Source organism: Carlito syrichta, unplaced genomic scaffold, assembly GCF_000164805.1.
Source record: "Carlito syrichta isolate Samal-C Ts95f unplaced genomic scaffold, Tarsius_syrichta-2.0.1 Scaffold123321, whole genome shotgun sequence".
Classification (NCBI taxonomy): Eukaryota; Metazoa; Chordata; class Mammalia; order Primates; family Tarsiidae; genus Carlito; species Carlito syrichta.
The window spans coordinates 130298-155382 of record NW_007067417.1 but is presented as its reverse complement, the minus strand read 5'-3'; the positions used below and the strand labels follow the sequence as shown (position 1 = coordinate 155382).

General features: G+C 49.3%; 2 protein-coding genes across 2 annotated transcripts in view; both read left to right on the top strand.

Moving 5' to 3' along the window:
* Positions 1 to 10711: 10711 nt before the first annotated feature.
* Positions 10712 to 25085, top strand: part of TIMP2 (TIMP metallopeptidase inhibitor 2) — a 44403-nt gene continuing 30029 nt past the window's right edge. The window contains exons 1-2 of the mRNA XM_008048302.2: positions 10712 to 10796; positions 11697 to 11838. Of these exons, the coding sequence (XP_008046493.2) occupies position 11838 (1 nt within the window). The 5' untranslated portion in view covers positions 10712 to 10796; positions 11697 to 11837. The remainder of the gene's footprint in view (positions 10797 to 11696; positions 11839 to 25085) is intronic.
* CEP295NL (CEP295 N-terminal like) lies at positions 12566 to 21019 on the top strand. Its single transcript, XM_021707654.1, has 2 exons — positions 12566 to 12646; positions 19292 to 21019. The coding sequence occupies exons 1-2, from the start codon at positions 12566 to 12568 to the stop codon at positions 21017 to 21019; spliced, it is 1809 nt and encodes a 602-aa protein (XP_021563329.1).

Below are 25085 nucleotides of genomic sequence, written 5' to 3'. Positions count from 1 at the left end.
TTCAGAAGGGGTAAGGCTACCACTCTGGCCTGGCTGGCCTCCTCTGGGGTCCTGGAAGGCGCAGATTATACATCAGGGGTTTATTGCTTCTTTTTTGCTGTTGTTCATCTGCCTTGAAGACTTTGGCTATGCTTTTTAGCAGTTTTACTGAGGTGTAATTCACATACCACAGAGCCACCCCTTTAAAATGTACAATCTAGTGGTTTTCAGGACATTCACAGTTGTGCAGCCATCACCTCTAGATAATTTTGCAGCATACAGAGCAGCACCTCAATGTGGGTTTAACTGACGTTTCCCCAGGTAGACTCAGGTCGTGCATTGCTGCCAGGATGCTGCAGAAGCCAGGCTGTGTCCCCGCCAGCACGTATATCAGGAGACACAACCAGAGCAGCATGTCCTGGGACTGTGTTGGTATGACTAGGTCCCATTCCCGAGCTTATCATCTGTGGTCATAAACAAAGTTTTATTGGAACACAGCTGTGCCCACTGGTATTACCACACCCATGGCTGCTTTTTTACAACAACAGAGTTGAATGATGTGACCAAGATAGTATGGCTCTCAAAGTCCAAGTTATTTATCATCCGGCCCTGATGAGGCTTCCTGATTCGTGCGTGGCCAGCTCATCTCTCACCTGTTTGCCCCTTTCCTACTTTCCAGAAGCAAGCAGGGTGACCTGAGAATAAATTCTACTGTGTCATTCTCCAAACTGACCCTGAAGAGACAACGACTTCACCCACCTTTTCTGCGTTCTTGAGCCTATGAGTGAAGTAGGAATGGGGAAAGTGAGCTTTTAGGCTAAAGCCTGGCTCTTTGGGGTGGAATGTTCTATGGGTACTGAAATCTCATCTGTATGTTTTCAGAGACAGAATCTGCCTTGGCTTGAGCCCTCATTTGGCCCTTTCTGATCTGTATTCTGGAGAGATTAGGTGTCCTTTCCTGGCAACCCTATCACGGGGCCACCTTCCACAGATACAGCAAAGCAAACTGGCGCTGGGCCAGGCCTGGCCAGACCCCTCTGGTCACAACGGAGGCCCTGAGCAGAGCCCGCGTCAACAGCTGATTTCTAAGCAAGGACAGAAGGAGGAAATGGACAATTCAGAGAAAAAAAAGTCGATGTGAAAGGTAGTGGGAAAAAAAGGCCTGGGCTTTGGAGCCAAGTGACTGGTTCTGAATCCCAGCTCTGTGCCTCTCTGAGCCTCAGTTTCCTCTTCTGCAGAAGCAGGCTTAAACATCCTAGGATGTGCCATAGTAGAAGCATTGAAGAGGCTTAGTAGATGTCAGTCCCACCTACCCTTCTAGAATGTTGAGACCCTGCTGAGAAACCTGTGGCCTCTGTCTGGAGAGCTCTTTAAGAAGAAAGACACGGCAGGGGTGGGGGGGGGGAGAAGAAAGACACAAGCCAGACTCCGATGGCTCAGCCTGTAATCCCGCGCCTTGGGAGGCTGAGGTGAGTGGATTGCCTGAGCCCACGGGTTCGAGATCCGCCTGGGCAACTTGGTGAGACCTCATCTCTACAATAAATCAAAGAAAAATTAGCCGGGCGTGGTACGCGCGCCTGTAATTCCAGCTAGTTGGAAGCCTGAGGTGAAAGGATCGCCGGAGCCCAGCAGGTCAAGGCTGCGGTGGCTGGGAGCAGCCACTGCACTCCAATCTGTTTGAGATGGAGTGAGACTCCAACTCAAACAAAAAAAAAAAAGAAGAAGAAGAAGAAAGACACCCATGCAAACCGCTCAGGAAAACCAGCTTCCCCTCAACATTCGACATGGCCAGCTCTGTTCTCTGTGGCTCCTGTGACAACCTTAAGCCCCGCCTGAATTCTATCTCCTCCCGAGCTCACCTCTGTGGCCCGTTTTTCCTCAGTCTAGATCAAGAGTTCAGGGAACAGGGACGGTTTATGAGAAAGGCCCATCCCAGGAGAGGATGCAGAGAAAAAGGAAACTTTTTTTTTTTTTTTTGAGTCAAGTTCTCACTCTGTCACTCAGACTGAAGTGCAGTGGCACAATCATGGCTCACTGTAGCCTCAACCTCCTGGGCTCAGGGGTTCCTCCTGCCTCAGCCTCTAGAGTAACTAGGACTACAGACACATGCCACCATGCCTGACTAATTTTTTATTTTTATTTTTTGTAGAGATGAGGCCTCACTATGTTGCCCAGTCTGGGGTCTCAAACTCCTGGGCTCAAGCAGTCCTCCCACCTTGGCCTCCCAAAGTGCTGGGATTACAGGCGTGAGCCACCACGCCTGGCTGAAAAGGGAACTCTTATACACTGTTGGTAGGACTGTAAACTAGTATATTCGCTATGGAGAACAGTATGGAGGTTCCTCAAAAAACTACAAATAGAACTACCATGTGATCTAGCAATCCCACGGCTGGGCATGTATCCAAAGGAAAGGAAATTAGGATATTGAAGAGACATCTGCATCCCCCATGTTTATTGCAGCAGCTATTCACAATAGCCAAGATGCGGAATCACCCTAGGTGTCTAACAGCAGATGAATGGATAAAGAAAATGTGGGATATATATACAATGAAATACTATTCAGCCATAAAACAGAATGAAATCCTGTCCTTCTCAGCAACATGAATGGAACCGGAGGACGTTATGTTAAATGAAATAAGCCAGGAACAGAAAGTTAAACACCACATTTTCTCACTCCCATGTGGAAGCTAAAAAAAGTTTATCTCGTAGAAGTAAAAAGTAGAACAGAGGATACTAGAGGCTGGGAAAGCTTGGGGGAGGGGATAGATAGACATTTGTTAAAGGTTACAAAATTGCAGATAGATAAGAGATCTACATTCTTTTTTTTTTTGAGTCAGACTCTCACTTTGTCAACCAGGCTGAAGTGCAGTGGCATGCTCACTGCCACCCCAGTGTCAACCTGCTGGGCTTAGGTGATCCTTCTGCCTCAGCCCTCTAAGTAGCCGGAACTACAGGCGCACACTACCACACCCAGCTAATTTTTTGATATATTGTGGAGACGAGGTCTTATCAAGTTGCCCAGGCTGTTCTCCAACCCCTGGGTTCAGGCAGTCCTCTCACCTCAGCCTCCTAAAGTGCTGGGATTACAGGCTTGAGCCACTGCGCCTGGCCTTTTTTTTTTTCTTTGAGTTGGGGTCTCACTCTGTTGCCCGGGCTCGAGTGCAGTGGTACGATCATGGTTACCGCAGCCTTGATCTCCTGGATTCAGGCATTTATTCCATTCAACCTCCCAAGTAGCTGGGACTACAGGAGTGCACTGGCTTATTTTTTGATTCTTATTTTTTAATAGAGATGGGGTCTCACTATGTTGCCCAGGCTGGTCTCGATCTCCTGGGCTCAAGCAATCCTTTTACCTCAGCCTCTTAAAATACTGGGATTATAGGTGTGAGCCACCATGCCTGGCAGAAATAAGTTCTAGTGTTGTTTACCACTACACGATGACTACAGTTGACAATAGCATATACTTGCAGATAGCTGGGAGAATATTGAATGTTCCCAACACAAAGAAATGAGGAGTGTTTGAGATGATCTGATTGCCATATAATGTATGTGTCGAGACATCACTGGGTACCACATAAGTATGTACAATTATTATGTGTCAATTAAAAGTACTAATAAGGTAAAAAAAATTGCCCAGCCCAGGTAATATGAGGAGGGCAGATGTGCTTAAACGATTATGCAGGATTCCAGCACTAGATGGAAACTTTACCTCCGAACAGTCCATGATTCTACCTTTTCCAAGCCACCATGTCCTGTTGAGAATCCTCTGTGGTGAATGCCATGACCCTGCCTAGACCGCTGTGCCCTCCTGAGTCCTGTGACATGGGAGGGTATGAGAAACAAGGAGGGGATTTGAAAGAAAGCCGGGAGTGCCCATAGTCAGGGGACAAAGTGATGATTGTGTGACGCTGTATGTCTAGGGAGTGGGCACAAACTCGAACAAACTCGAACAATCTGAGGCTCACAATGACCCTAAGACCCCAAGGACACTTGTCACCAGCCATAGATCTCTAACACTAGAAAAATTACATAATTCATTTGCCCACAGTCATGTGACTGCTGGGTGTCCACCTGATGCCAGGCAAAGGGTCTGGGGTGCTTCAATGACACAACACATGATAGGGGAAGGACCGGGAGTCTTTCTTGGGCTTCAGGTCTGGGTGGTTTATTTTCAGAGGGAATGTGTTAACACCATGGCAGAAAGGCTTTAGGGACACACGGACTCCCTGGTCTTTTGGGGGCAAAGTCTTAGATGGACATAGCACACATAGCTGTTTCCTGGGCTCCCTGGCCAGCGTCTTCTCTTCTGGGAGTCACTCCTAGCATTTTGCCTTTGATCCTCAGACATCCCTGAGAGCCCAGGTCAGCCTGACTTTGTCCAGGTAGAAACCAAATATGTCAGGAGAAAGGGGTTAGAGCAGACTGGGGTGAGCATCACAGGTCCCTGACTCTCAGTTGTGACATCTTGGCCCCTTGGCCCAGTTGGCTTCAGAACAGGGAATGAAGGAACCAGTCTTTCGTGGTCTTTGCTTTTTTTTCTTTTTTTTAGTTGATGTCACACTCTGTCACCCAGGCTGGAGTATAGTGGCATGCTCACGGCTACCACAGTCTCGACCTGCTGGGCTCAGGCAATCTTTCCATATCAGCTTTCCAAGTAGTTGGAAACACAGGCGCACACTACCATGCCCAGCTAATTTTTTTTAAATTTATTGTAGAGATGAGGTTTTGCCAAGTTGCCCAAGCTGGTCTCAAACCCTGGGCTCAGGCAATCCTTTCTCCTCCATCTCCCAAAGTACTGGGATTACAGGCATCAGGTACCATGCCCTGCTGGTCTTTGCTTTTGTGTATCAGTTCTGGAAAACAGGGATAAAACAACCTGGCAAATAGATAAAACACCAGCCACCAAAGACTTTTTAGGACTTTCCGTGTCTTTCCTTATTTACAAGGACTCAGTGAGGAAGGCGAGACAGATGTTTAGTCCCCTTTGGATGGAGTAGTCAGAGACTGCCCAAGGTCACCAGCACAGTGGCAGTGCCAGGAACCCAAGGAGAATGATCCTGGCCCGAGTCTCTGGAAAGAGGATTAGATTTCACGGCTTTGGATTTTCCATTGCTCTATCCCTTTTGGCCAAGAGGCTTGTTGTCCTTGGAAAGCCTTGGCGATGGGTATATTTTGTCTTAACTTGAGCAGTTTCGAGGCTCAGAAGCGCATTTTGGCAGCGATGATCAAGGACTTTAATAATAAGTCTTCCCTTTGATCAGGCAACCCTATATCTAGGAATTTTTCTGAGGGAAATAAGTTATGACAGGTATAAGCATTGAGTCACAAGGATATTCACCTCAGTCTTGCTTATCTTGGGAGATGTTAAAAACACCTATACACATAGCAGCCGGGGCATGGTTAAATAAATCACAGCCTCAGTTGCTCTGTGGGCATTAAGTGTTTTATATATGATTTTTTAATTGAAATGTAAAAAGTGTAGATCATGAGGGGAAATTAGATTTCTTTTGCAAGTGTATATTTTCTGCTTCTATAATGAATTTGAATGATGCAGACATACCTCAGTTTATTGTGTTTCCCTTTACTGCACTTTGCAGTTATTTGTTTTGTTTTGTTTTGTTTTTTTACGAATTGAAGGTTTGTGGCAGCCTTGTGTTGAGCAAGTCTGTTGGCACCGTTTTTCCAACAGCGTGTCCCCACTTCACGTTGCTGTGTTACATTTTGGTAACTTTCACAGTATTTCAAATGTTTTCGTTATATCTGTTACGGTGATCTGTGATTGGTGATCTTTTGATGTGACCGTTGTCATTGATTTGGGGTGCCACGAACTGCTCCCATATAAGACAGTGGATTTAATTGATAAATGTAGTGTGTGTTCTAGCTGCCGACTCTGGCCATTCCTCTGTCTCTCTCTCCCTTTTTCTGGGCCTCCCTATTCCCTGAGACACAGTAATATTGAATTTAGGCCAATTAATAACCCTACAGTGGCCTCCAAGTGTTCAAGCGAAAGAAAGAGCTGAACATCTCTCACTTGAAATCAAAATCATTAAAAGCTTAGTGAGAAAGGCACATCGAAGCCAAGATAGCGGAAAGCAAGGCCTCTCATGCCAAATAGTTAGCCAAGCTGTGAATGCAAAGGAAGGTTCTTAAGGGAGAGATTAAAAGTGCTACTCCAGTGAACGTGCAAATGGTAAGAAAGCAAAACAGTCTTCTTGCCAATAAGGAGAAAGTTTGTTTTCATGATCCGGATGGAAGAGCAAACCAGCTATAACAACATTCTCTTAGGCCAGAGTCTCATCCAGAGCAAAGACCTGTTTCTCCTCAGTTCCATGAAGGCTGAGAGAGGAGAAGAGTTGCAGGAGAAAAGTTGGAAGTTAGCAGAGGTTGGTTTGTGAGGTTTAAGGAGAGAAGCCGTCTCCGTCACATAAGAGTGCAAGCGCTGATGGAGAAGCTGCAGCAAGTTCTCCAGATCACTGATGAAGGTGGCCACACTAAACAACAGATTTTCCACGTAGACAAAATGCCTGTATTGGAAGATGATGCCATCTAGGACTTTCATAGCTAAAGAGAAGTCAGTGCCTGATTTCCGAGCTTCAAAGGACAAGATGATTCTCTTGTTAGAGTCAGCTGTGACTTTAAGTTGAAGCTAGTGCTCCTTTAGCCATTTTGGAAATCCCAGGGCCCTTAAGAATTATGTAAAACCTGCTCTGCCTGTGCTCTAGAAATGTAAAAATAAGACCTGATAATAACACATCTGTTTATAGCATAATTTGATGAATATTTTAAGCCCACTATTGAGACCTACTGCTCAGGGGGAAAAAAGGTTTTTTTCAAAATATTACTGCTCATTGACAATGCACCTGGTCACCCAAGAGCTCTGATGGAAGTGTACAAGGAGATGCATGTTGTTTTCATGCTTGCTAACACAACATCTATTCTGCAGCCCATGGATCAAGAGTAATTTTGACATTCAAGTCTTATTCTTTAAGAAATACATTTTGTAAGGCTATAGCTACCATAAATAGTGGTTCCTATGCTGGATCTGGGCAGAGTAGATTGAAAACCTGGGGAGGATTTATGATTCTAGATGGCATTGAGGACATTTCTGATTCATGAGAGGAGGTTGCATTGCCAATATGAATAAGAATTTGGAAGAAGTTCATTTCAACCCTCATAGGTGACTTTGAGGGGTTCAAGACATCCATGGAGGAAGTCACTGCAGATGAGGTGGAAATAGCAAGAGAACTAGAATTAGAAGCGGAGCCTGAAGGTGTGACTGAACTGCTGCAATCTCATGGTAAAACTTTAACAGATGGAGAGTTGCTTCTTACGGCTGAGCAAAGAAAGTGGTTTTCTGAGATGGAATCTACTCCTGGTGAAGATGCTGTGAACACTGTTGAAATGACAACAAAGGATTTAGAATATTCTATAAACTTTGATTGAGCAACAGTAGGCTTGGGAGGATGGACTCCAATTTTGAAAGTTATATGTGTAGAATGTTATCAAACAGCATTGCATGCTGTAGAGAAACTGTCATGAAAGAAAGAGTCGATCAATGCAGCAAACTTTATTGTCTTAAAAATTGCTACAGCCATCCCAACCTTCAACAGCCACCACCCTGACCAGTCAGCAGCCAACCACACCAAGATAAGACCCTCCACCAACAAAATAGATTATGACTTGCTAAGGCTCAGATGGGTATTAGCATTTTTTTTTAGCAATAAACTATTTTAAAATTAAGGTATGTACATGGCTTTTCTTACACGTAATGTTATTGCACATTTAAGCTACACACTTAGGCTACAATATAGTATAAACATAACATATATGCACTGGGAAGCCAAAATATTGTGTGACTTGCTTTATTATGATATCAACTCATTATGATGGTCTGGAATCAACCCATAGTATCTCTGAGGTGTGCTTATATATGTAATTATTATTATTTTTTCTTGTGTTGGAGTCTCCCTCTGTCGCCCAGGCTAGAGTATAGTGGCATGCTCACAGCCACTGCAGCCTCGACCTGCTGGGCTCAGGTGATCCTTCCACCTCAGCCTTCCAAGTAGCTGGAACTACAGTCATGCACCATAATGCCCATCTAATTTTTTGATTTTATTGTAAAGATGCGGTCTTGCCAAGTTGTCCAGGCTGGTCTTGAACCCGTGGGCTCAGGCAATCCTCTCACCTTAACCTCCCAAAGGGCTGGGATTATAGGTGTAAGCCACCACGCCTGACCTGTAATTATTAAAATTAGCATTTGCTAAAGTGTGGGTCTAATTGCAGTCAACTATAGTAAGGATGCTGACCTCAGGCTGGATTGGCCTTATGCCAATGGTGAATTCCATGTAGGAGGAATTGCTTAGCAGAGTGAATTAATCCAGAGGATGGGAGCTGCTTTGTAGGGCTTGTCTAGGAAGTGTCAGGAGATCCTGGTTACGGGAGAAATGTACTCAGTCCAGAAAAGTCCTAGAGAAGATTATAGTGAGAACAGTGCTTGACATTCTGAAAGGTCTGTCAAGGGCTGTAGTGAGCTGCCATGTTATTTCCTCCTTACTAGACTCTTCCACTTGCTTTAGGGTGGGTGTCAAGACAATGCTGAGAGGATAAAGGATTTGGGAGCTATTCCCTGGGGAAGAAGAAGTAGATACAAGACTTTGCATCCTTAGGGCAGTATGAGGGTTCGCCAGAGAAACAGAACCAATATATAGAAATATACCAGATGGGATTGATTATGGGAATTGGTCATTTGTTTTGTAAGACAGAGACGTCCCATGATCTGGCCTTTGGAAGCTGGAGAATCCGGGAAGCTGGTGGTGTGTGATTCAGTCTGAGTCCAAAGACCTGAGAACTGGGGTGGCCACTGGTAAAAGTCCTGGAGTCCAAAGACTTGAGAACCAGAGGCTCTGATGTCCGAAGGCAGGAGATGGATGTCCCAGCTCAAGCAAAGAGCAAATTTGCTCCTCCTCTGCTTTCTTGTTCTATCCAGTCTGCCTAGATGAGGGTGTATTTACTTTACTAAGACTATGATTCATATGCTAATCTCTTCCAGAGATATATACAGACCCAGCTAGAAATAGTGTGTTACCAGCTATCTGGGCATCTCTTAGCCCAGTCAAGTGGATATATACGTTTACCCATCACAGGGGCTCAAAAAAGGAACAAAAAATGGAGGTGGCGGGTGGGAAGTGGAATGTGGTTGGGAACATTCCAGTAGGGAGAATTCCTGCTCTTCCTTGAGTCAGGGACCAGCGGACCTCTCCAGGACCCTTCCAGCTCCAGACAAAGGCTTGTATCTCAGGTTCAGCTCTCCTGAGTCTTAAGGTCTCATGCCTCAGCCAAATTCCTGCTGTTTACTTTCTCCTCTTAAGAAACAAAACCTAGCCAGGCTCGGTGGCTCAGCCTGTAATCCCACACTTTGGGAGGCTGAGGTGAGTGGATTGCCTGAGCCCGCGGTTTCGAGACCCACCTGGGCAACTTGACGAGACCTCATCTCTACAGTAAATCAAAAATTAGCTGGGCGTGGTAGCGTGCGCCTGTAGTTCCAGCTACCTGGAAGGCTGAGGCAGAAGGATTGCTGGAGCCCAGCAGGTCGAGGCTGCGGTGGCCGGGAGTGGCCACTGCACTCCAGTCTGGACAGCAGAGTGAGACTCCAACTAAAAAAAGAAAAAGAAACAAAACCTTGGCTGGGCGTGGTGGCTCAGCCTGTAATCCCAGCACTTTGGGAGGCCAAGGCGAGAGTACTGTCTGAGCCTGGGGGCTCGAGACCAGCCTGGGCAACTTGGCAAGACCTCGTCTCTAGGATAAATCACAAAAACTAGCTGGGCGTGGTGGTTTGCATCTGTAGTTCCAGCTACTTGGTAGGCTGAGGCGGAAGGATCACCTAAACCCAGCAGATTGAGGCTGCGGCCATGAGTTTACCACTGTACTCCAGCCTGGGTGACAACTCAAAAAAAGAAAAAAGAAAAAAAGAAAAAAGAAACAAAGCCCTGAGAATTGGTTGCTTTGACTCTTGGGATCTGAATTCTATTCCCCCAGCTAATTTGCTTTCAGATTTGTATCCTGGGCATGGTGGTGTGTGCCTATAATCCCAGTTACTTGGGAGGCTGAGACGGAAGGATTATTTGAGCCCAGGAGTTTAAGACCAGCCTGTGCAGCATAGCAAGACCCCATCTCCAAAAAAAAAAAAAAAATTGTAGAGGGTGCTGCTAGCTCTAGAAGTATGTCCCATTTCTCACACTGTTTGGGTAGGTGGGTAACAGAGGGAACCAGCCTAGATTCTTACTACCCCTGCCTCTCGTGGGTTTTCGGCTCAATAATGGCATCCTAAGGCTGGAGGTAGGAACAGATGCTCTCCCTGCAGGAAAAGGGGTGGCAATCATTGCCGGGAAGCCCTGACCTTGGGGTGTGCCCCTTTAATGGCCTGGCAGCTCAGAGAGAAGAACAACACCCCAGAGAGGTCTCCGTGCTTCCGGCAGGAGAGAGAAGGATGGCCTGTGTGCTGTGTGGCCGTGAGCATTTGCACATCATGCGGCCTTCCTTCACGGACACCTCCTTAAACGGGCACCTTCAAATGCCCCCACGACACCCGCCCTCTTTGTACATCACCCCAGCTGTTGGAGCCAAATTTTTGTGATTGGTCCCTGACTCATGCACTTGCCCTCTGGCTGGCTTGCAGCTGTCCCTGACCTCACCCCTGCCATGATGTCACAGCCCAACAGCTCTGCTGTTCCCATGGCAACAGCCTGCCATGGTAAACCACCCAGGGCAGAGGCTGGGCTGCAGGTGGAGGTGGGGAGCGGTGATTCCAGCCACCCGTGGTCAGTGGGCCCCCCAGACCCTTGCGGACCACCCCAGTGAGGTTCTTGTTGGGTCTGCCCCCATCTGTTGGGAGGATGGGGTTCTTTCTTTGCCCAGCTGTTTGGTGAGGCTCCCTAGAGGGCCTTGGGAAGTGGGCTGATGAGGGACTGCTGGCCACACACCTAGATGGCCAATGTGAAAGTCCACACCAGGGGCTCCCCCTAGATGGTTTGATGCACAAGGATGGGCGGGGGAAGCCAGGGGCACTGGGTTGGAGATGAATATGGTTGTCTGGGGGAGTGGAAGGTATCATCTTAAAGGAAGAACAGCTGCTGGTGTTGGGGACCCTGACCTCGGTTGGGTCCTTGGAATCTTAAAGTTTGCATGAAATTGGATGATCGACATTGTCAAGATAAGTTTAGTAAGCTGCCAGTTGGATCTGCCATAAGCGACCCTCAGTAGCTGGCATCTCGGTCGTAAGAGTGGAGATCACTCTGCCTCAGTGTCTGTGCTTGTGAGGCTGGTGGAGGAGACACCAGGAGCCCGAGCGTGTTCTCCAAAGGCCAGCTGCCTGCCATCTCAGCCTTCTAGAGCCATCATCCTGGCTGTGCATCCCAGAGATGGGGAAACACAAACTCACAAGCCCCACCCCAGGATTCAAGCACAAAAGCCTGCGTGAGCCAGCCAGGACTCCTACTCTACCATGAGCCACCCCTGTCCCAGGTGACCCTGACACAGCCAGTCCAGTACCTAATCCAGTGGCTTTGGGGGCTGATCTGACAGGAAGGGGGCAAAAACCGAGGTTCTGGGTGGCACACTGGGGTTCACGGAGTGTATTTTTAGAGGACAGAACTTGGAGAAATGGAGTTGTAAATGATTTTGATGTCTGTTTTATCTGGGATTGGCTTGGATGCCTCCAGTGATGGGTGTCTCACCATCTATCAAGTCAGTCCAATGATTTCAAGACAGCCCTGTAGAAAGTGCTTCCTTCTACCCGGCCAGCCTCTGCCTCCCTGTAATGTGTACTTGGTGGTCTAGCTCAGTCATCTGGAGACACGCACAGTAAGTACCTCCCTGCTTCCCCAAATAGCCCACCAAGCATTTGGGTGCTGCTTACGGTGATAAGCACTAGCATCTCTATACATGGTGTTACTGTCATTAACATCCCCATTTCACAGATGAACAAACTGAGGCACCCAGAGTTAAGAGGCTTGCCCTAAATCACACAAGTAGCAGTACTCTTAACCACCACACCCTGCTTTTCTAGATTTTTCTATCCTTTGTAAACACTCCTGCCCCACACCACCTCCTAGACTTTCCTTCCTATAACCTATGGTTTTTCCTCCTCCTGAACTGAGAGTACAGCTCTTACTTCCCATCCTTACCAGCTCCTTCTCTTCTGGGGGCTCTCTGGGAAGACACATCTCTCCCCCACTCAGATTTTCTCCTCGCTCTTCAGTCAAGCTGTGCTGCTTTTTCAAGCCGTGTCTCTTCCTTGTTAGGTTGCCTCCTAATCATTGCAAGATTTATTGTGATCTTTGAAACATCTGTCCCGTGACACTGTCCAGCTGGACGTTTCAAGAGCACAGACACATCTTAGCTTTTCGGCATCTTTTAGACCCACGTCTGCCCACGAGCTCCTTGCGTGTAGAATCGACCATTGTCTGTACGTCTCTGCCGAGCCCTGGATGTTTACAAAGCCTTCCTGTGAGCCAGGCTCCATTCTCGGTGCTCCATCCGGGCCATCTTGCCTGATGCTATGGTGTCCTGTAGGGTAGGAACAGGGCGGATGCCCCCGGATGTTGGGCGGTACACGGGGAATCCCCGGCACCTTGGGCACCTCTTTCCTTCTGGGTCCCGGAACTTCCAGGTGAGGTCTGACCGTGCAGAGCTCAGCTGGGCCATGACCGCTCTTGTCATAGGCTTGTCTGTTAGCACGTTGATGATCACATTCACTCTTCTGGTGGCCGTGTGTCTGAAGCACTTTCATCGCCTGCGTTGCTGTATTCTCCCTGCCTCTCTTTTTTAATCCCCAATGTGTTTATAGCTCCTACTTTGTACGTTTGGATTTGGGAGACCCATCTATGAGGTTTAGATATGTTCCTATTACATTTTATCTTGTTAGATTTTGTCAGATATGTGAGCCGTTAAAAATCTCATGTGCTTGGCCAAGTGCAGTGGCTCATGCCTGTAATCCCAGCACTTTGGGAGGCCAAGGCAGGAGGACCACTTGAGCCCTGGGATTTGAGACCAGTTTAGGCAACACAGTGAGACCGTGTCTGTACAAAAAAAAAAAAAAAAGTATCCAGGCATGGTGGGGTGTGCCTGTAGTCCCAGCTACTTGAGAAGCTGAGGTGGGAGGATCACCTGCACCTAGGAGGCTGAGGAATAGGGTGAGCCATGATTGTGCCACTGCACTCTAACCTGGCTGACAGGGTGAGACCCTTACTAAAAACAAAAAAGCCTGAGCTCAGTGGCTCAGCCTATAATCCCAGCACTTTGGGAGGCTGAGGTGAGAGGACTGCCTGAGCCTATGGGTTTGAGACCAGTCCGGGCAACTTGGTGAGAACTCATTTCTACAATAAATCAAAAATTAGCCAGCCATGGTAGTGCATGCCTGTAGTTCTGGCTACTTGGAAGACTGAGGGGGAAGGATGGCCAGAGCCCAGAAGATCAACACTGGGGTGGCCGTAAGTGTGCCACTGTACTCCAGCCCAGCAACAGAGTGACTCCAACTCAAAAAACCCCAAAAACCAAATTGCATTCTGAGTTCACTTAGTTTTGGAGAACTCTGTTGTATACATTTTATTTTATTTTATTTTATTTTATTTTTTTGAGTTGGAGTCTCACTCTGTCATCCAGGCTGGAGTGCAGTGGTACACTCACGGCCACCACAGCCTTGACCTGCTGGGCTTAAGTGATCCTTCTGCCTCAGGCTCCCAAGTAGCTGGGATTACAGGCACATGCTACCACACCAGGCTAATTTTTTTTATTTATTGTGAAAACAAGTTCTCGCCAAGTTGCCCAGGCTGGTCTCAAACCCCTGGGCTCAGGCAGTCCTCTTGCCTCCACTTCCCAAAGTGCTGGGATTACAGGTGTGAACTACCACACCCGGCTGTTGTGCACATTTTAAAAACCCTTGAGGGATTTCCTTTATTATCATCCCAAAGTTATTGGTTTAAAAAAAAAAATAGGGTCAAATTATATAGTCTCTGTACTCTCAGAAGACAAAAGGATGTCTGACTTTACGTATGGAAGAGTAAGCTTTAATTATATGGAATGATCTCTCTGGCCAATGCTACCTAATGGGGGCCCTTCTATAGCTATTTTTATGTTTTCAAAGCGAAAGTGCTTAACCGTGTGGTCCAGGCACTGGGCTTTTGGAAAAAGGGAAGAGCATTCTCTTTGTTGCCTTGGAGGTCAGGGCTTCCAGGGGAAGGGGGAGCCGGACCTAGAACGTAAGGGTGGGATATGGAGGGGAGGTGTCCATGCCACTAGGAACCTGCATGAGCACAGTCAAGGCCCGCTGGGCCTGGTGTGGGATGTTTGGGGATGGCCAGGATCCTGGCCAGCGCTCGTGCAGTGCTCCCAGCTGGGGTGGGAGGGGAGCCAGCGGAAGAGATGCTTGAACATTCTTGAGCCTGTGGGCCAGAGATTGCCTGACTTTGGTGAGCATTGCCAGGGAGCTAGGAAACTGAGCACATTCCTGAGTCTGTCGCCGCAGAGGCTGGGATAGGCTCAGTCTGGGGTGAGGCTGCCACAAGCTGGCTCCCCGCACTGGGGCCACAGGGCTGCAGAAAGTGAGAGGGAAGAATGGGCCCAGTGTCCACTCCGCTCTGTGGGAGGCTCTGGTGCTGTCCAGAGGCCAGATGGGTATCCACTCGTCTTCTGTCTGCTGCTCTGAGTGCCGCTTCTATAGGGAAGGGGGCTGTGGTTTCCCCAAGTGGTTGAAGGCAGCCGGCAGAAGGCAGCCTGTCAGCTTTGGGGGACAGAGAATACCAGAGAGACAACCCCAAGATGCTCAAACACTGCACAAGGATGTGAGGGGCGTGAGAGGGGCAGAGGTGCACTGGGACCCATGTTCAGTCCAGAATATTCTGAGAAGCAAAAAGAGGGTTGGCTAGGTGTGGTGGCTCACGCTTGTAATCCCAGCACTTTGGGAAGCCAAGGCGAGGGAATTGCTTGAGCCCAGGAGTTTGAGACCAGCCTAGGCAACATAGGAAGACCCTGTCTCAAGATATTAGCTGTGTGTGGTGGCACATGCCTGTAGTCCCAGCTACTCTGGAGGCTGAGGCAGGAGGATCACCTGAGCCCAGGAGTTCGAGGCTGCAGTGAGCCATGATTGTGCCACTGCACTCCAGCCTGGGCAACAGAGTGAGCCTTCAACTCAAAAAAAAAGAGGGCAGGTGTCTCGGGAGAGGGGTCCTGTAGTGAGGAACCCTATCGGAATTACAACTCTCTTCCTTGGCAAGTGTCCTGCCAAGGGTGCCAGTAGCCTGTCTTGTGGGGCTGGAGAGAACCTGGGCCTCCTGGAGGGTAGGCCAGATGGCACAGGCAGAGGCAGACGTCCCAACAGGCTGCCAGCAGGTGAAAAGGTGTTTATCCCTAGTCATCTCAGACCCAGCTAAGGCTTCTGTTGCTTCCCTGCCAGCGCTTGCATCCAAGGGACACTATTCCCTCTGGCTTCCAGTTAGCAAGTAAGGAAGGGCTTAGAGGGGAGAGCAGGGAGCCCTGGGGGTGGCAGAGGGCAAGGATGCATCTCATGGTGACAGGGGTGTCTGTTCCTCAGTTCTGGAGCTGACTGTAGTTTTCTGGTCTTTTTCCTAAAGATCTCTGCCAGATGTTTTAAGTTTTTATGGATTTGCATATCTCCAGGAAAACTGACTCTGTAGCATTGGGGTGCCCACCCCAGTGGGCCTGGCACAGGGTACAGTGGGGTCGTTGAATGAGCTGGGAGCGCTTCCAGAGCAGAGGAGGCTTGTTTAGATCTTAATCATTGCCTGTTAGTAAGGGCTGTGATGGGCTGTGATGGCCTGGCATGGTGCTCATGCCTGTAATCCCAGTACTTTGGGAGGCCAAGTGGGGAGGACTGCTTGAGGTTGGGGGTTTGAGACCAGCCTGGGGGGAAGAAAAAAAAAAAAATATATATATATATAATATGTGTGTTTTAAAGGGTGTGACCTGGTGTCTGGGCACAGAAATAGCCTCTAGACTTTGGGGCATGACTCAACCCATTCTCTCCAGGTACCTTCCAAAACAGACACATTCACAGCAGCCCAGACCTCTCCCCCACCAACCGGACTCCTCTGTGGGCATTCCCAGTGATCTTTGGCATCTGAGACCCAGATTCAAGCCCAGCTCTTCCTTGTGAGCGGGGAAAGTTATTCAGCCTCTCCAAGCTTTTGTTTCTTTTTGTGGACCCATGTTTTCATCTATCTTGAGTATAGACCTAGGAGCAGAATTACTAGGTCATATGGTAAGTCTGTGTTCCCCTTTTTAAAAAACTGTCAGACCACTTTCCAAAGAAGCTGTACCATTTTCCATTCTCACCAGATGTGTATGAAGGTTCCAATATCTCTACTTCCTCAGCAACGCTTGTTATTGTCTGTCTTTTTTATTCTAACCATCTGGTGGGTGTGAAATGGTCTCTCTAATGACTGTTGATGTTGAACATCTTTTTATGTGCTGTATTAGCTGAATATCTATCTTCTTTGGTGAATATCTGTTTAAATCTTTTGTTGATTTTTAAATTGGATTATTTGTCTTATTGAGTTGTAAGAGGTGTGTATACATTCTGGGTTTGAATCTTTTGTTGGATATATGATCTGCAAATGCTTCCTTCTTGTCTGTACCTTGTATTTTCACTTTACTAATGGTGTCTCTTGAAGCACAAAGGTTTTTAATTTTAATGATGTCCAATTAATCAATTTCCTCTTGTATTGTTTGAGCTTTTGGTGTCGTATCTGAGAAATTTTTGCCTGACCCAAGGTCATGAATCTGCACCTGTGCTTCCTTCTAAGCATTTATTGCTTTATTCCTTACATGAAGGTCTAGCACCCATTGTAAGTTCATTTTTGTATATGGCGTGAGGTAAGATTCTAAATTCCCCCTTTTTTGCCTGTGGCATCCAACTGTCCCAGCACCATTTATTTATTTATTTATTTTTGAGTTGGAGTCTCACTCTGTCACCCAGACTGGAGTGCAGTGGCCACTCCCGGCCGCCGCAGCCTCGACCTGCTGGGCTCCGGTGATCCTTCCACCTCAGCCTTCCAAGTAGCTGGAACTATAGGTGCACGCTACCATGCCCGGCTAATTTTTTGATTTATTGTAGAGATGAGGTCTCGCCAAGTTACCCAGGTGGGTCTCAAACCCACAAGTTCAAGCAATCAACTCACCTCAGCCTCCCAAAGGCGCGGGATTACAGGCTGAGCCCTCGAGCCCGGTGAGCACCATTTATTAAAACGTGAAAAATGATTCTCTCCCCCATCAAATTGCCATGGCACCTTTGTTGAAAATCCCAGGCCAGGCTAGGTGGCTCAGCCTGTAATCCCATGCTTTGGGAGGCCAAAGTGAGTGGATTGCCTGAGACCGCGCGTTCGAGACCCACCAGGGCAACTTGGCAAGACCTCATCTCTACAATAAATCAAAAAATTAGCCGGGCGTGGTCATGCACGCCTGTAGTTCCAGCTACTTGGAAGGCTAAGGCGGAAGGATCGCCGGAGCCCAGCAGGTCGAGGCTGTGGTGGCTGGGAGCGGCCACTGTGCTCCGGTCTGGGTGACAGAGTGAGACTCCAACTTAAAAAAAAGAAAAGAAAAGAAAAAAAAAAAAAGGAAATCCCAGTCACCGTGTTTAAAGGTCCTGTTTGCCATTTCTTCCTCTTGCTCATCACAGTGGTTGAAAGACTGGTAAAACGTAATATTAGACACTATTCTAAGTGTGTGATCTGATTTTCCAAGAGGTGCAAAGACCTCCCACTAAAAGACATAAGTCAAAGTTGGCTGCAGTGTGGCCACCTTAGGTTGACCAAAGGCACTGTGGTTTACCCAAGCAGCAGAGGGCCTTTGTCACTTGCCAGCTGTGTGGTCCAGGTCAAATGTCTTCATTGCTCTCTGCCTCAGTTTCACCATCTGTGGAATAGGGATGCTGACAGCTCCTCGTCTCCCAGGTAACTATAAAAATGATGAGCTAATACGTGTCAAGTGCTCAGAGGGGAGCCTGCACGGTTAACGATAGTGTGATATAGACACACAGACACGGTGTTCTTTTCTGACCGTGGCAGATACTTTAGGCTGCAATTGGTTAGGCTGGCTCCACACTGACGCAAATGAAAGAGAGGAAGGGGCAATTGAGGGGCATTCCATGCCAACTACAGCTGTCCTTGAGCAGTTCCTGCAGCTCTCAGAGCTGGCAGTCTCTGGCATCCCTGCAATGTGGCAACAGACATAACCCCACACTCTTTTGGGGGAAATGCACCTTCGTCCCTTGGGAGGCTTGACAAAGCATGAATCCCTTCCTGATGCCCGAGAGACCTGGAAGAGTCCTCCTCTGATCATGACACAAGGAAAGGATCATGGCAGGAGAAGTGGGAGCAGCTTATCCACCTCTTTGACTGGTTTGTGTTGCTTTCAAGTACCAGACAGCCACGCATGCACACATCTGCATGCATGGTCACACACACACCCACAGATGCACACCTGGACACATAGATGCACGGACACATCCCTGTATATCCAGACAGGCACACACGTTCACACAAACGTAATCAGATATGCACACACATGCACACATAGATGCATGTGCACACATGTCTGTGCACACATGCATGCACACACACAGACTCCTCACACACACACTCCGCCCCTTCCTCCTTTCGTTTTTAGTCACTTCCCTAGAGGGTCAGGCTTCCCCTTTGGTGTCCACCTCGCTCTTCCTACGGCTTGTGTTCAGGTTGATGCCATCTGTGTGCTTCCCCCCCTCCTCCCCCCCACCTGAACCCTAACACATGCTTCCTAGGGTGGGGCTCCCAGTCTCAGCACTGTTGGCATTTTGGACTGGATCATTCTTCATCGTGGACTCCATCCTGCTCATTAGAGGATATTTGGCAGCATCCCTCGTCTCCCCCGACTGCAGGCCAGTAGCACCTCCTCCCTTCACTTATGACAAAGAAAAGATGTCTCCAGACACTGGCAGATGTCTCCTGGGAGGCAAAACCCCTGAAAAAAATTGCCCTGCAGGCTTCTGTCAAAGATGTGCAGGACAGAAATCGGGAGACAGAGAATGGGCCCTGGTGGGCATGGGTCAGAAATCCCTAGGGGCACGGTGTAGTCTGTCCCTGCAGTGAGAATCCCACGTGCCTTGTCTCCAGGGGCTGGCTTACTCTTCTGGGAGGGCTCTGGGAAATGCATGTGTGCTCCAGGCCTCATAGGTTTGCCGCGGAACAGCCGTAGCATCTGTGGCTTCCCAGGCCCAGGGCCCCTAGAACCCTCCGCTCCTGACTCCAACCACCTTCCCCAGGAAGTTGTGTCTGCAGAGTTCTCAGTAATGAAAGGAAACGTGGATAGAGTTGCTTGGCCAAGTCCCAGTCCTGATGACAAAGCCTGGCTCTTGAAGCAAAAGCACGCATTGCTGCAAGTCACAGAAAACGGAGATCTCGCGCTGCAGAGGGCGAATGCCAAACTGTGGAAAAGCTACCAGCTCCAGCGCCTGGCTGAGGAGCTGGGGCGGGAGTGGCAAGAGACACAGCACCCGCGACACAGAGCCCCGGGCAGCCTGTCGTTGGCATGCCCCTTCGGTGGGGGAGGAGGATGGGCAGAGGAAGATGAGCCTGACTTGGAGGTGCCTGCCCAGCGAGGGGCCGCTGGACCCCCCAGGACCAAAAAGAAACACAGAGCCCTCAGAGAAGAGAAGAGTCTCAAGGAGGAGCTGGACCGACGGCAGTCCTGGCCCTTCAGGCCCGGGAGGACTGCGGTGGGCGCCGAGAGGAAGCCGGCAGCTACAAAAGCCAGGGTTCTGACGCATCCTCTCCTGAGCTTCCCTGAGAAGAGAAAAGGAAAGCGAGCACCTTCGACCAAGACCAAGGGTGGCTACTGTCCCGCTGACCCTTGGGGGAGCCGAGGGATGGACCTCCAAAAGCTGAATCCATGCTCCGCCACTGCAGGGGGGGTCAAGAACCCAGAGGAAAAAGAGACAGGAGGAGCCCAGGAGGGGAGGAGGCAGCTGGGGAAGGGGGCAGTTCGTTTTGCTCAAGGCCTGACAGACAACTCCCTGGACCAGAGTCTAGAAGGCAAACAGAAAAGCCTAGAACAGCTGTGGTCTGTTGACTCCACCCACAGTGAGAGAGCCGTGCCCCAGGCAGTTCAGGGCAAAGACAGGAACAAGAACAAGTGGCAGAAAGAGCTTGAGTTTGTCTTTCAAGAGTTATTCAATACTAACAGAAGGCTGAAAAAATATCTGAGTTTGTACCTTGAACTGAGGCCCAGAATGGGCCAGAACCTGGATGAAGAGCAGGCCTTCTCAGAGATGAGGGAATGTGGTAATGAGACCCCAGAAGAGAAGACAACAACAGATACAGAGCTGATGTCTGCTGGGGAGTCCGGGAGTCCCGCGGTGGTGGAGGCCTGCCTGACTGCATCCGGAGCCAGTTCGAAGGGGTTACTAAGCAAGGTTGAGAGCCACAGATATCACCAGACGGCCAAGCCCACGAGTAGGAATGGAAGTCAGACGTCGTCTCTCGAGACAGGAGTATTCACTAATGAAGAGGACTCGCCCTTGTGCAGTGCCGAATCTGGGCAAGAACCCCCTAGACCTGCCACACTGGTGGTGGAGGGCTCCCTTGCGCATCACCCACAAGAACAGGTGGACAGAGTTGGCTTGATGGCTTCGAGGCAGAAGCACAAAGCAGAGCAGAGAAGGCAGAGACAGCTGGAATTGCTTGAACAACCTGAACACCCGAACATGAGCTTGGAAATCCACTACATGGCTGAATTAGAAAAAGAGAGGCGGGAAAAAAGAAGAGCTCTCCTGGCCCATCTGAAGTCTTCTTACCCCTCGAGAGATCAGGAAAGGGAGAGAGGCTCTGAGTTGGTCACCACTTCCCCGTCTGGCACCAGCCTCACCAATGACGACCAGCAGAGTCAGATGACCCATGACCTTCAGCAGCAGATTTTAGAGCAAAACAAATTGCACAAGCAGTATCTTGAGGAAGCCAGGAAACGCTTGCAAGAGTTTCAGAACATATGTTAGAAGTGAGAGCCCTATCCTGCAGTAAATACATCACTGATAACTGTTATGCTGGAACTGGTACCTAGGTCACTAAGATCTGTGTTTGCGTCATCGCCTCAGAAACCAGTAGACCTCTATAACCTTGGCAATCTGTCATTGTACTGACCTCTGGGGAGGGTTCAGATGCAGGGACTGATTCCCTGGTCTCGCCTTTAAAACTAAGTCCTAGCAGGCATCATGGCTGACACCTGTAATCCCAGCCCTTGGGGAGGCCGAGGCAGGAGAATTGCTTCAGCCTAGGAGTTCGAGACCAGCCTGGGCCACATAGTGAAACCTCGTCTCTACAAAAAAACAAAATGTTAGCCAAGTGTGGTGGCATGTGTTTGTAGACCCAGATACTTGGAAGGCTGATGTGGGAGGATCGCTTGAGCCCAGGAGGTCAAGGCTGCAGTGAGCTGGGATTGTGCCACTGTACTCCAGCCTGGGTGACAGAGTGAGACCCTGTCTCAAAACGAAACAAAACTAAGTCTCATTTGGAAAAACTCCTTTGCACAAAAACAGGAACCCGTGTTGGGTCCGGTGAGTGGGTCTGGCCCACGTATCACAGATGTGTCTCCCAGAGCAAAATCTGTTTTCATGTGCCACGGGCACAGATGGAAACTCCAGGTAAATTAAGCACTTCAGATATTTTAGCCGGATAAACATTGGACTTGCAGGGGCATCCAAGGTCAGGCAGGCACAATTTCAAAAGATGTATCACTTGTTGCCTGGCCACAGGCTGAGACATTAACAGATTGAACGAAAGTCGAAACCTCTTAGTCTTTCAGAGTGACAAAACTCAACATCGTTGAATAGTGCATCACTGAATACATCCGTATAACTTTAATTTGAGAGAAAGAGAAAGAGAAAAAGAGAACAGAAAGGAGAAAGCTGACCCTAGCCCTGCTGGGTGACTCTCACCGGAGCAGGCATGTTAGGGGGACCCTGGTGTTTGGTCTGTTTTCTGCCCTCTAGCTTTACTCCTGAGCTGGCAGTCATGGAGGCCCCAAGCTGGGTAGGTCCTTTTCTGCAAAGTGCAGACTTAGGGGCAACAGCTTAGGAGTAACAGCAGAGAAAAGGTTTGATCCCAGCCTGGTTTCTTTCTTAAAATAAAAATTACTGCCGGGCTCGGTGGCTCAGCCTGTAATCCCGTGCCTTTGGGAGGCTGAGGTGAGTGGATTGCCTGAGCCCGCAAGTTCGAGACCCACCTGGGCAGCGAGAACTCATCTCTATAAATCAAAAAATAAATCAAAAAATCAGCCGGGTGTAGTAGCGCGCGCCTGTAATTCTGGCTACTCGGAAGGCTGAAGCGGAAGGATCACCGGAGCCCAGCAGGCAAGGCTGCAGTGGCCGGGGGTGGCCACTGCACTCCAGTCTGGGCGACAGAGTGAGACTCAACTCAAAAAAAAAAAAAATTACTTTTCTCTTTTGTGAGGTTGGGGGGGCTACATTGCCCAGGCTGCTCACGACAGCCTGGATTCTCTCAGTCCCCTGCTTCTGGGTGTCATGAGTTAGAATTGCAAAGCTACTCCATGATTTGATCTAAGCCCAAGATGGTTAAGAAGGAAACACAAGGGTCAGGAGGGCTGCTATTATTCCTAAGCCTGTAAAGATTCCTCAGGGGTCAAGGGGACTTTGTCATATCCCTTGCACCTGCTGGTGCCTGGCTGTTCGTTGCACGTCACAAGAAGACCTGGAGCGTGGCTGTCTGTTCCTGCAGTATCACCTCTGTCTGGGAAGGCAGAGAGGGTATTGTGGGATCACTGGGTTTAAAGCCATGGCCGTGATGGGGCCCAAACGTTGAATAACTGAGGTCTTCCTGCCTTAGCCTGGAAGCCACAGTCTGATGGATGGATCTGCCTTCCTTTGAGTGGGTTATTTTTGTTTCCATTTTCAAAGGTAGTATTTGTGGCCCGTGTGTTCTGGGTGAGGAATCGCCCCTTCTTGGCCACACTTGAGCTAAAACTAGGTGTGGGGATGGGCAGCGAGACAGGATGGAGGGTGACTCATCTCTGCCTGGACAGTCACACCTACACTGTCCCCTGGCAGCAGGACAAGACACCCTACCCTTTCTTACCTGTCCTGCTGAAGGCTAAAGGGGTTGAGGAGGCTGGTTCTTTGCATAAAGCAGTGGTGTAGGTAATAAAGCAGCCTCCCAGGACACTCCCCTCCCCCAAAAAGATAGCCCTCCAGTGATTCCTATGGAGACAGCATAGATAACTTTCCAGCACCATCTCCAAGGCCTGGAGGTTCTGGCAGCCCCTTTGCTCCCCTCTCAATCACCTCAGCATGACTGAACTGTGGCAGGAAGGTCCTGGGGCAGCCTTCAGCCTCCTCTGGTTGCCCCCATCCCATGCCCTCACCCACACCCTCCACCAGGAGCCAGCACAGGCTCTGCCATTGGGGCTGGATCCGCAGCTCTGCTGCCTGATGACGGCTCGGTGACCTAGACAGGATGTTAAGATCTCTGCTCCTCCTCTCCCCTGGAGCTCCACCTCCTGCTCCTCACGCCCAGGTTCAAGCATCCTTCTTTCCACCACCTTCACTCTAGACACGAGTGCACAAGTTCTGGTCCTCGTGAGGAACTGTGCATCCCCAAGTTCTCTTCGAATAAGAGGCCACGCATATGGCTTGGCTGGAAGGGTTTGGGCTCCCTCCTGGATTCTCGCCCTGCCGCCCAGCCTTCATTTGACTGTAAAACAACAGGGATGGAACTGCCTGGAAGGACTGGGGCTCTCCGAAGATCTCCACAGAGCACTGCCACCCTAGGCGGCACTGAGGATCCCAGGCCTGGTGGCTATGCTTTTTGTTTTGTTTTGTTTTTTGAGTTGGAGTCTTACTCCGTCTTCCAGGCTGGAGTGCAGTGGCATGCTCACAGCCACCCCAACGTCGACCTGCGGGACTCGGGATCCTTCCCTGCCTCAGCCTTCCAAGTAGCCAGAACTACAGGCATGCACTACCACGCCTGGCTAATTTTTGATTTATTGTAGAGACGAGGTCTCGCCAAGTTTCCCGGACGAGTCTCGAATCCGCGGGCTCAGGCAATCCACTCGCCTTGGCCTCCCAAAATGCTGGGTTTACAGGCTGAGCCGCTGAGCTGCTGAGCCACTGAGCCTGGGTGGCTGTGTTTTTACCTTCAACCTCTTAAAGCACACCCAGAGGGCTCCCCATATGTGCTCCTTCTCTTAACACTTTGTGTCTTCTAGAGCTTTCTGCTGGTTTTATGTTTCTTCTTCCGTATTTGAGGAACAACTTCCCTGTCCCGTCCTCACTCTGCATACCCTAGAACCTTTGTTGTCCTGTCGGTTCCTTGCATCCCTGCCTTGTGGGTCCTTCTCCCCAAACCACAGTGACTCAGGAAGGTCTCCGTAGCTGATCGGGGCTGCATGGGTCACCCTGTTTACCAAGAGGTTTGCAGAGGGCGCAGCCCCCTCAGTTGTGTTGAGGTCAGCTGTCCACAGGGTGGGGGAGGCAGGCCACGTGTGACAGATGCCAGGACAAGGAAGCCGGGACAGCGGTTCACCCTTGACCGCCTGGCCCGCCCCCCCCCCACCCACTGGATCCCACTGGGAGCTGTTCGGGGCCAGTCTTCTCTCCCATCCCTTTCCCTCCCCTATCCAGTCTGGTGCAGGACCTTGGACATGTGAAACCATGGAAAAATAGAATTTTTAAAGTTGGAGGAGGTGACCAGGCGCAGTGGCTTATGTATGCCTGTAATCCCAGCACTTTGAAAGGCCGAGGTGGGAGGATCCCTTGAGGCCGGGAGTTTGAGACCAGCCTGGTAACCAGCGAGATCCACTCCCTCATCTCTACAAAAAGTAAAAAAACTAGCCAGGCATAGTGGTGGCACCTGTCCCAGCTATTTGGGAGGCTGAGACTTGAGCCCAGGAGTTGGAGACTGTAGTTAGCTTTGATTGTTCCACTGCACTCCAGCCTAGGTGACAAAGTGAGATCCCATTTCAAAAACAAAGTTTAATTTTAAAAAGTTGGGGTTCGAGACCCGCCTGGGCAGCGAGACCTCATCTCTACAATAAATAAAAAAATCAGC

Bases quoted from the DNA above. Each gene is read 5' to 3' on its own strand.
- CEP295NL (XM_021707654.1), top strand. From the start codon at position 12,566: ATGCCCCCGGATGTTGGGCGGTACACGGGGAATCCCCGGCACCTTGGG. The intron at 12,647-19,291 runs GTGAGGTCTGAC...CACCTTCCCCAG, and splicing joins CTGGGTCCCGGAACTTCCAG to GAAGTTGTGTCTGCAGAGTT.